At 31.7% G+C, this 11,914-nt stretch overlaps 1 protein-coding gene across 1 annotated transcript in view; it reads right to left on the bottom strand.

Annotated features, from left to right (window-relative positions):
- Positions 1–3,015: 3,015 nt before the first annotated feature.
- Positions 3,016–11,914, bottom strand: part of LOC106468019 (synaptogenesis protein syg-2-like) — a 63,150-nt gene continuing 54,251 nt past the window's right edge. Inside the window, exons 12-13 of the mRNA XM_022396320.1 lie at positions 10,094–10,294; positions 3,016–3,916 (exon numbers count right to left, since the gene is read on the bottom strand). Of these exons, the coding sequence (XP_022252028.1) occupies positions 3,863–3,916; positions 10,094–10,294 (255 nt within the window). The 3' untranslated portion in view covers positions 3,016–3,862. The remainder of the gene's footprint in view (positions 3,917–10,093; positions 10,295–11,914) is intronic.

Below are 11,914 nucleotides of genomic sequence, written 5' to 3'. Positions count from 1 at the left end.
TTGTTTTCTCGTGAATAATGTATTGTGTTCAGCGTGAAAAATAATTTTGAGTTTCGACTTCAGTGCAGAATTTAATGTATAATTAAAATGTGTATGTAGTTAGCTACGATGTGGAGTCTCTTTACACTAACATTCCGCTACAAGAGACTATTGGTCCATTATTAAGATGTTGTTGTTTTTTCTTCTGTCTTAATATACAGTCTTTTGCAGATAAAAAATCACGTTCTATATTCAATGGAACAAATAATGATTAAATTAACGGTGTTTGTATGAGATCTAAGTTCCACTTGTTATGGCTAATTATTTTCGATTTTTTTCCCTTTTAACTACAACGGATAAACGAACGACCCCTAAAAATCAAGTCACTTCGTTATGGAACGTATGTTGATGACACTTTTACTATCTTTCAATCACAGAGTTCTGTTCAAAAATGTTTGTAATATATAAATAGTAAACAACCATACATAACATTTACTGCTGAATGTGAAGAAGAATCCAGCTTATCATTCTTGAACACTCTTGTTTATAATCGACCATGTAAATTTGAATTAAGAATATAATGAAAGCCAATTTTTGAAGGACTTTATGCACATTTTAGTAGTTTGTTCTTAAGGCATTTAAAGTAATTTAATTAAAATAATTATTCACTGTAATTATAGGACTGAACGCAGTAATACTAATCTAAATAATGAAATATGCAGCAATAAAATTATTTTGAAACGCAACGAGTTTGGCAGAGGTTTCATTAATCATTTTATCAATGAAATGCTGAATATGCGGATCACCTGTAAAGTCTTGAAGTTGGACATAAAGAAATAAGCCAGTAGTTACAGTTTTACAGTGTTTAGGATAACAAATCGCTACATATTTTAAATAGACTTAAATGTATTTTAAGTCTATTCTTGCAATATGTTTTTCATTTTAAAGATGTAATAAAATGAGAAGCCGTTTGTTATCTGCAAATTTGTATTGCCTTCTTGTGCGGATGAATATGTAGAATTTACTAATAGGTGGCTCTCAACTTTTACGAAAGAGCATATTTCTGGGAAAGTTCTCATCAGTATATCACTTACCACTAAGTCTTGCTGATGAGGAGAAGAAACTACGATTTCGAGAGAATTTAATAATTGTTAATCTAAGCTTGGATTAAAGAAAAGAAATCAGCAATATCGCTTCTCCTAAAAATGTAATCTTTAAAAACATTTTGAAAATATTATAAGCATCAAATACAACTTATATCCAAACACCCACAGAACGGAAGAGAAGTATTCAAATTTATTTATTTATTAAACCATTGGAGCTTTTAACACAGAAAAAAACGTTTATTCAGGATGTTAGGAAAACACGCAGATTCAAAAACTCAATTTAACAGAAAGACCTATAACCCGAGCTCTTTCGAAAAGTGGACATTTCTTCATTATTCCCAGTTTTCCGCTAATGAATAAAAGTCCACCTTTCGAAAGAGCTCGGGCTATAGGTCTTTGTAATTTTGTGAAATGAAATGTTAGGTGTTTGTAGTTAAAAAAGTATTGTTGTTTACTTTTTTTCTACATTTAAGTAAAGTTTTCAGAACATCCCCTGAAGTATTTAATTACTTCAGGGTGCATCAAAATGTCATCCTTTCATAATGTGTGTTAATCTTTCAATCAACACTATAGATAAATAAAGTGTCTCTTATCAATTCAAATAAGATATAGACCCAGTATGTCCAATAATATTTGAAATAACACAAAAATATCTTTTACTAACAAGCAACAACCGTAACCAAGTTGATATGTGTTCTGTGTAGTGAAATATTAAACGCGGTTCCTGAGACTGGAAAGCTCGTAAAACCATGAAGAGATCATAGACTCGTGCTAGGAATGACATGATCAAGGCAATTGATGGAGGACCGTAAGAAAGGTATTAAGTCGAGGATACAGAGCCTTGTAAGTCAGATATTGAATTGGATGGTCATGAAGATGAATAGTCTATTGAAGAGATCGAGAGAAGCACGTGTTACTATGATATCGGAAAGACAGGAAGTCAGAAAGTGAAAAGTAATCTTAGTCTCAGCAAAGAAATTAAGTCACTTGTAATCTAATAGTTCTATGGATCAGCTATATCATCAGTTTCAAGGAAAACTAAGTGAGGTACATGAAACAACACTGACTTCCCAATCAGTAAGTAAAGGTTTATGTGTTGATTTGACTTCCATATTCAAATATGTTAAGAAAGAGTTTGTGGGAATCTGAATGTAACAATTTTATGAACTTGCATTGTTCTTAATATTCTACATAATTATACATGTTTTTTCCCAACCTTTCATTAATCAAAAAAATTTGAAACTATGGAACTTTCAAAATGAAATAAGAAGGAAATGTAATCATCCAGAAATTCATCAAAGTCGTTAAGTATTATTTTCTACCAACATAATCAACTGTGTTCAACGTTGTCTAGATTTTTTCGTTCATTTCTGGTGATAGCAAAAACTTATGTGAAAAGATATCAACCCGTAAATCTAAATATGTTAGGATGTCTTCATTTTTCTATAAACATGAAATTTAAACAATAAAATTCAGAACCAACGCTGCAAAGATTTTATATGGCTCTAATAGAAACATTTGATTGTTGTTAAGCACAAAGCTACACAATGAGCTATCTGTGCTTTGTCCACTGCGAATATCGAAAACCGAATTTTAGCGTTATAGTTCCTCGGAATATCACTGAACCCCCGATGAGCCTAACGAAAACAACAACAAAAAACTGTACTCGACTATCTATAATAAATAATGTTTCTGAGAATAAAACACTGTTTTTCATTTTGAAAGCTTTAAATAAATCTGAACGATGGCATTGTTTAAAATTAATATGACTTCCTGTTCGGTTCAAATGCAACACACAAATATGAAATTTTAATCTTTGTATATTGTAAAATTTACATTCACTTCAAAGCTCATAGAAAAATAGTCTTAAATAATCATTGCAACTAAAGTATTATATTGCGTGACATTTTAAAATAAATTAGAAGTTCTAGTGTAACACAGACGCTTAAATAAAAAATCAATCAAAAAAGAAAAGAAATAACATGGTCCAAAAAAGCTTTCTATTTTAATACGTTACAGATTTGGCATAACATTAAATAATCCTTCGGAATAGATAATTTACCTTAGCACATTTATTTCTAAAAATCTCCACAAAGGAAATATCTTGCTCTATTTACCTTTCATAATGTTATTTTATTATTTATGAATTTCACGCTGATATCCACGACAAAATACACGTCTATAATAACAAATGATTTGTGAAAACACGGATACTCACAAATATTCTTCATTTAGAACAATAGTGTTTGTGGTTGACTTGAATTCTGCTCAAATAATGAACAACGACTTATACATTAATTAAATGGTTTGTTATTACAGTTAGATTCTTATAAAGTGTGAAAATTAATATACTCAAACTTACAGCATACATTGTTTGACAGTTTCAAATATATTAATATAATTATAATGTAGATCTTTAACATAAAGATATTCTGAGTAAAATTGTTTTGTTAACCCTGATAACTGAACTCACTTTCCAAAACCACCGGAGTTTTGGAGTTATTTAATTAATTGTGATTTCGTTTCCGAGAGTTAATAAGAAAAAGTGAAACTTATTCTCAGTTTATCAACAAGCTTTCAGAATAAACAGTTTATCCGACAAAAGCAGTTCTTTCTAAGCTTCAGCTACATTCCAATGCAGAGACTTTGAAAGTATATTCGAAGAACATTTGGCACTTAACATCCATAAGGTAAAACCACTGATGACCTTGAATATTCATTCTGACGAATATAATTATAGTTGACTTTTTTAGCAGCTTGCTCGATTCTGTGATGCATCACACAGAGGTTGAAACCTTGTTTCGTTGGTTGATGACACTATTAACTCCATGCTGAAAAATACAGAAATATGTATATTAATTAATTTATTTATTAATTTCTCTATATAGAAATCCGATAAGTGAAAAGAGACTTCGGAACAGAGACTTGAATCTCGGACCAATGCTCTAATACTGAGCACTCAAAAAATACCATCCATCTCCATCGCTATTCACCTATAAGGCTTCTTACAATGAATATGATCGATATACTATGTCATGATCAGGTAATTCGAGAGTTGATTTACCACCACCCAACCATATTATACAAAGTCTATCGCAAACAGAATACACGAGCTTGTAATACTTCATTTTGAACAGAAAGTAAGTCAAAATTACCTTTTAACTTCTTATCTCACATTAGTTACACGTTCCTTTTAAATCTGCATTAATAACACTTTAAAATTCCTTGTAAAATTTAGAGAGTTTTAAATCAGTTTTAAAGACGCGACGTTACGACTTAGAAAGTATACCGAAATCATTTATAAAAAAAAAACTTCGTATAAATCAACAACTTTGAAAGGAAAATAAACATTTTATCATTTTCAAAATGTTGAAATTTCAATCTCCCAAAACTACAATATTCAGAATCAATTAAGCTAAGTAATAACATTGCTTATGAAAGTCTATTTCGTTATAGAGCAAAGCTGTATAATTGGCTATCCGCAGCTCTGTTCGCCGAAAGGATCGAGCTCTGAATTTTCGTGTTATAAGTCCAATAAGTTTATCGCTGAGCCACAGTGGGGGACGCATATCAAAATAAACGAAGTGGACTTTTTCAGTGAATTATTCTTACAATAAAATACTATACTTTATACGATTATTTATAACAAACTATATTCTTTAGGTTGATATCAAATATTTTTATATTATACTATGATTGAACTATGTGAATAAAAGCAATAAATTATGACCTATAACTTTTTAGTGTATTTAAGTTACTAATATTTTTATATAATATTATTTTAGTTTTTTTCTAAATAGTTATTCAAATTTTATACAAATAAGAATTGTCTACGACATATATATGTATACATATATTATGTTTATTTTACTCATACATGCTATTTATTGGGCCTACAGGTTGAAATTCGGTTTAATTTATAAATATGTCCTTCTTATGTCATACTAACCACCTGCATTTTATTTTACTGTTACCTAAGCTCCAGTTTTGGGGGATTTCTTTTTTTATTACCTTCTTACTTGGAGATTACCTATATGGCCTGCCTCAACTAAATTTTGAGTAGAACCATTTATTCTGAGCTAATGCCTTGTGTTTTTCGTATCTAATGAAGCTATTATATATCATTACCCCTCAGTTAAACATATGACCAAAACAGTTTGAAGAATGAGGTATCTTGGATAGGCACTGATACGGATGAAATATTAGTGCCTACAGTTCATTTCTTGTATGATAATGAGTTCAACATCATAGATAGTACACTAGCAGAACAGTAAGAAAGATTTAATATCTTATGGATAGAAACACCCAATCTACCCAAGGCAATGTTGAACAGCAAACTCTGAACAATACAATGGAAAAAAATAATAATCTTATTCTGAGTGCATAAATAAAGTGCATGTCATAAAGTTAGGCACACAGAATATGGCTACTTCTGGTTTGAATTAGCAACTGGAAGTGGCTATGTTCCAGGCGCTAAAGCCCAGTCTCCTTACACTTGAAAACTGGAATGCAATAGTGTCTTATAGCGGCTGGCGTAACCTGGTTATTAGTGTGCTCGACTTGCAATGTGTAGGTCTAGGACCTGAATTCCTTCGCCGAATATGACTACCCTTTCAGCCGATGGGTGGGGCGTTACAATGTGACGGTCATTCCCACTATTCTTTGGTGAAGAGAGAGATCCAAGAGTTGGTGATGTATAGTATTGATTAGCTGTCTTCCCTCTAGTCTATCGCTTCAGAATTAGCGTCGGCTAGTGCAGGTATCCTTCAAGTAGCTCTACGCTAAAATTCAACAAACAAATCCCCCTAGTGGAAAACAAAGAGTTAATATTTTTTGTTTAGTAGAATATTCTAAATTGTCACTAAAATCAGCAGGGAATGTCTGTGGTCAACAAGTGATAGAAGAATTTATAAAATAGGCTACAAATAAGTTTCACAGCATAATGTAAAATTGGCTTTTCACTATACTCCACAGTAGCGCATGGCTTGATTTTAGGCTATAGCCAAAAGCTTATTAACTAAAAAAGTATGGTTCCCTGTATCTTTAGAAATTATTGTATTCACATTTAGAAAGAAATAAACAAAGTACATTATATGAAATAATTAGCTATATCCGTGAATCCTGAGATGATCACTCCTTGATCAATATTTAGCTAATTGTTTCTTTCAAAATTAATAAGCCCGACTAATGGACTATCCGAGAGTTATTTTATGTTTAACAGCTATTATATGCATGAGTAATACAACTATAAATTTTTAATGCTTATGATATACTATAAATTCTCATTATAGTGCTCTTATTCTTGACAAATGGCGCTATGGAATACTACAGTAATCATTCTAAATAAGGACACCAGAAAGTACAATTTGTGAAAAAATTTCGCAACCATTTACAGACATATGGTTGCCATATGTTCACATTATGCCAAGCAGGAATATAGAAAAAAAGTACAACATAAATTTAATGTTTAGAATCTACCTTCTCCATACAGTTTATCACGTGATCTCTGAGTTCTATAAATTACAAGAGTGGTCTTGGCTGATAAACAATAAGGTTTTAAAGGTAATTCTAGAAATTAAAATATTGATTTAATGTCCTTATGTACTAGTGCCGAGTGTGGTGAATTGATCTTTCAGAGAGGCAACTAAGTCAAAGAGGAAATTGTACAAAAGTTTACAAACTGTTAACTAACAAAACTGTAATGAAGATCCCAACCTACGAGTATGGTGCCATTTGCTGATTTATAATTTAATGTTATTTTATTTTGAGCATCTAAATTAAAATAGGTTTAATTAACCACTGTATTGATGTACAATAATGGATAGTTATTAATTATCAAAAATGTTAAGAAATAGACTTATGTTTAAATCGTTAAAAGGAGCTGATGTATATTTAAGACAACCATTTATTCACTTAATAAATTTTAATTAATAAAAGTTTTGTGTACAGCATATTACTAGTTACAACTCATGGAACACGTGCGTCTTGCCATTCAAAATTATCAGAGTTGAGGTCTGACAGAAGCAACTTACCTGAAAGTATAGGTCGCCTAGCATTGAAGCAGGCACTGCGTCTGCTGGGTATAATTCTGATTTACAGACGAACAGTTTGAACAGGGTGTTAGTATACTATACCATTCACTTGTCAGTCCAATGGTAAAGTTGCAGCATGGTGTAATAGGTTAACTCGTTGACGTATACAATGTCCAGTTAAGTTCTAAAATTGTTAATTTCTTCAAATACTTGCAGTAGAATATCGAGTAGCGTCCTGCTTCAGGACAGAGTATGATCCAATTGAACGTATAAACAGTAGTAAAACTGGTTCAATACTACGTCACTATATCTACGAACAATCGAACCCTACTTGGTAGCACAATACGTTCCTTATACCTATTGGTTTTGATGACTCCCCACACCGTAACTGAATAACCATAAACACGGTCAGATTTAAGGATATTGCACTGTAAATATCATTCATTTTTTACTCTTCTCACATGGAAATATCAATCACTGAGAGAAATATGTAATCTTATCTTAACTGAGTTAATATTACGTATTTCTCTAAATGAGTTAAAATGAGTTCAGGCTTTCACTCGGGTTTGCTGCCATTTCTAGTGATATCGATAAAATTCCAAACGAGCTCTGCACCCGACTGCAGAGCTAAAGCGGAATTTTTTTACTTTGAGTCGGACTTATAAGTTTGTTTCTTACTGGTTGTTCACTAATGATCATTGCATTTACTGCCCCGAAATTCATTGTGAGTTTTTAAGCAAAGAACTGGCAATTTCTGGTGACTCTGTAATCCAAACAGCAATCATTATGTGACCAATTACCGTTTCAACATTATGATCAGGTTATGTAGAGAATATATTGTTTATTTTATACATCGATTCACAACCTTTTCATGGCGGATCTGAATACACCAAACTGAGTTTCCTGTTGTATCAATGATGTCCATTTTTAAGCATCTAAACAAATTTAATAATTTGTACATTTATCAACAACCCTGATCCGCCTTCAACAAGGCAGATAACATTGTTGCACAGTTATTGAAAATCAGTAAATGAAATAACCATCCAAACAGCAAATCTTTAAATGATTATGTCTGAAGGGGAAACAAGGGATTTTTCAATGCGGTTAGCACGTTCAAAATGCGTCAAAAAAGTGGTGCAAGCTCGCAAGAGGATGCATGAAACGAATACATAACTAATAGCATATCGATTGTTTTCAGAAGACAATTTTCCAGGCATCATTCAGTGATCGCTTTCTTAATTTTTGAAGGGTTTATATTGTTACTAAATATGAAACTGGTATATCTTTTATACATCAACAGCGCAATTAACAAATTTGACCAATAATAGTCGACTAAAAAAGATTATGATAAAGGTTCTACGATCGTTGCATACTTAATATGTAATTTTATTTTAAGTTTTATTTTAACATAGTCTGGTGTTTGTTTGTTTTTAATTATGCACAAAGCTACACAAGGGCTATCTGTGCTCTGCCCACCACGGGTATCGAAACCCGGTTTCTAGCGTTGTAAGTCCGCAGACATACCGCTGTGTCACTGGGGGGCACAACATAGTCTGGTAAAGTTGCTATACAGAAGTCTCCATATTAATAACATAAATAGTGTAGAAATGTTTTATCTTGAACAACTAGCCTATCAGTGGAACAAACAACTCTAGAATAAAATGGACAAATAGGTTAAATTCGACAGAGATATAAGCTGAAAAGTGTTTTAAAATCTTAGGTTGTAAGATTTATCTCAAATGTATGAATTTATATAACCACCTAAGCAATTGTGATAAATTACTGAAGATGGTATAAGGAACAAAACCATGATTATAAGCTTATAGTAATTAGCTAACGGCAAATGTAAGAAAGTATAAAAAGATGATTTACTATGTGAGAATATAAAAATAAATGAAATATAATGAACTGAGTAAACCCTGTTGGAAAAATACTTGAAATTTAGAAGTATGTGGAAATGGTTGAAAACATTAACAAAAATCATATCAATTTCAAGTTAAGGAAAGGAAAGGACCTCAAGTCTCAAACTCCTAATTACGGATTCGTAAAATGTAATAATTAAGTTAAATAATGTAAAAATTAAATAAAGCATAATGTTTGGGACAGAAATTTTCCTGGAATGTTTGATTTATACATTATATTTTAAGACTGAGCTTTCTGAAAGACCCTGCAGCGTGTTCTATCCAAAATTAATATATCTTTAAAACTTCTAGCTTTAGTATTTCATAACTTCAGTATTTGCTTTCGTTTGTCAGTCAAATTAGTATGATTTAAGTGCATATAACACAATTTTTATGAACAGCTTCTAAAGTAAAATGCTTGTTTTCTATTGTTGAATTTTTAAAGAATCTAACTTCTAGTTGCGAGTCTATCATTAATAAAGTGAACTTGCAAAGCTAACCCTTAATATATTTCCCAGTTAACAATATTATTTTTATTTTTTGATAACTTGGTTATAAAACAAATCATTAGTGTATTCATACTGGTATTTTTAAAGATACATCACAGCAGCCTTGTTGTTACAGCATCATACATTACTTTATGCATTGTACTCAAACAATAACAAATATATAGAAACACGATGTTGCAATCATACAACTTTGGTAGGAGTTACATTCAGTACTGTCATTCAGTGGCTCAGCGATATGTCTGAAGTCTTCTAACGCTAAAATCCGGGTTTTGATACCCTTGGTGGACAGAGCACAGATAGTCTTGTGTATAGCTATATGCTTAACAACAACAAAAGAAAAAACATTCATTACTGTCACCTGTCATTAACTATTTCAATAAATTTTATTACGTTTTACAAAAGCATTTAAAATATTTAATACTGCTACATCACATTTACGTCTAAGCGGTTTTCTACATCAAATATGTAAATCAGATACTAACGTACATGAGTAATAAGAAAATGTAAGAGATGGAGAGAAAACCCTCTTAAGATTACTAAACTGCCTGTTGAAAATCGATACCAACCCTCTCGGGCATGTATGACATCGGTTCCATTAGAGGGGTTTCGACTGTTATATTACACTCATCTTCCTGGTCTGGTTGAAACACCAGCGATCTTGCTTTATTGTAAAAGCCGAAGTCTATAGGTGAGTTCGTTGGTTTAACGGCATCAGACACTTGAGATGCTGTCCCGGAAACTTCTGAGTACGACATTCCTTGCGTATCCTGGAGAAACTTGATATGTAACATTCACAGAAACATACATCTTAATAATCATGCTTGTCATCCTAGAATTTGACTGTTTACTAAAGATGTATGTGTTTCAGTAGAAAGAAAAACATAGACATGCATTATACATATATACACTCTATTTCATGATGTGTTAAATTATAGTTTTATTGTTAAACAAGCAAAGTACCTGTCCCCAGTGACGGTAAAAGTTTATTTTAATCTAAGAAGTAGAATTATTTCATGGATTTTTAAAACGCTAATTGTGTTACACTCTTGGTTTCACTCACAGCCAAAACTCTGAGCTACTCATACCGCCCACCACGAAAAGTAATTGTTGAGCATTTTAGTCATGCTAAGAGCCGCTCAACAATAGCATACGGTAAATCTATATTTCTAATCTTTAGGTTATGCCACATTTTGAAATGTGGATGATAGTATGATTAATTCCTAATTATTTAGTGTAGAATTTCCTTCTTGCGAAATAAAATTTGCTATCAACATTATTCATGCCTGTTCTCCTGTCCTTTCAAAAGTGAATGTTGAGCTTTGTCTGAGTGCGCAGCTTTTTAAACAGGAGACAGACGAACGCTCGGACAGGCACTAACGATTCGCAATAAATATAAGATAACAAAAGCCCCCTCCAGTGATACAACTGTAATTTGGTAGGCTTACATCACCAAAAATCAGATTTCGATACCCGTAGTGTAGCTTTGGGCTTAACAAGAATCAATCAAATTAACACACAATACAAATTCTAGTCGCTGAAAATTTGACATTTACCAATGCAATTTAACTACGTTTACGTACCTGAATGAACACAATACGTAATAACTTAGCTAATAAACTGTTTTTGTTCTCAGTACTTCATTCTTAACTCATCTAACTCAAGTGAGTATAATGCAATGATACTACTATGACATATTTTATGCTTCTTTTTATATCTCTTCTTACGCTGTCTCGGTCATTTTGACCGCTCTTGTAACCACCATGCAATTATAATACTATGCATACTATAACTTTTAATGTAGTATATGTACTTCTACGAAATTTTGAAAACGTTTAGCTAAACATTACAAGTATGTTGTAAAAATCAGGTTTTTTAATAAATATTTCTACATGACTTGTATGAAATTTTATGAAGCCGTTATTTACTGAGTCAGCCCGACTGCAAGGTGATTTTTATGTTAGAACAGAAAAAGTTTTTCATCTTAGAGTTTTCAAATCTTATTTGCATACTTCTTAGACTTTCCTAAATGAATATTAAAAGTTTTTATCCAGTAAAACTTTATATTCTATTTGTTACTTTTTTATATCCTAACGCTAAATTTATCGGTCTTGGTCAATCTGACCGACGTTCTATCCATAACCAAAGAAAAAATGAAGTAAATCTAAATATACCATTTTTTTCTAGAATTACTATACATTATAACAGACAATTATATATTATTAATTTTTACAGGTAAAGTTATATCTTAGCTCAGGGATATCTAACGTATAAGAGTGTAAAGTTATGGAAAAATAGAAAATATCAATGGGGCAATTCGGAGCGAAAAAGTGACACGAGATACATGGAAATGATTTTGTTGTTTGAAGTTAAGCACAAAGCTACACAAT

The sequence above is a fragment of the Limulus polyphemus genome, unplaced genomic scaffold (assembly GCF_000517525.1).
Source record: "Limulus polyphemus unplaced genomic scaffold, Limulus_polyphemus-2.1.2 Scaffold2834, whole genome shotgun sequence".
Taxonomy (NCBI): Eukaryota; Metazoa; Arthropoda; class Merostomata; order Xiphosura; family Limulidae; genus Limulus; species Limulus polyphemus.
Note: the sequence above shows the minus strand (reverse complement) of the source record. Positions and strands in the feature narration are given on the sequence as shown.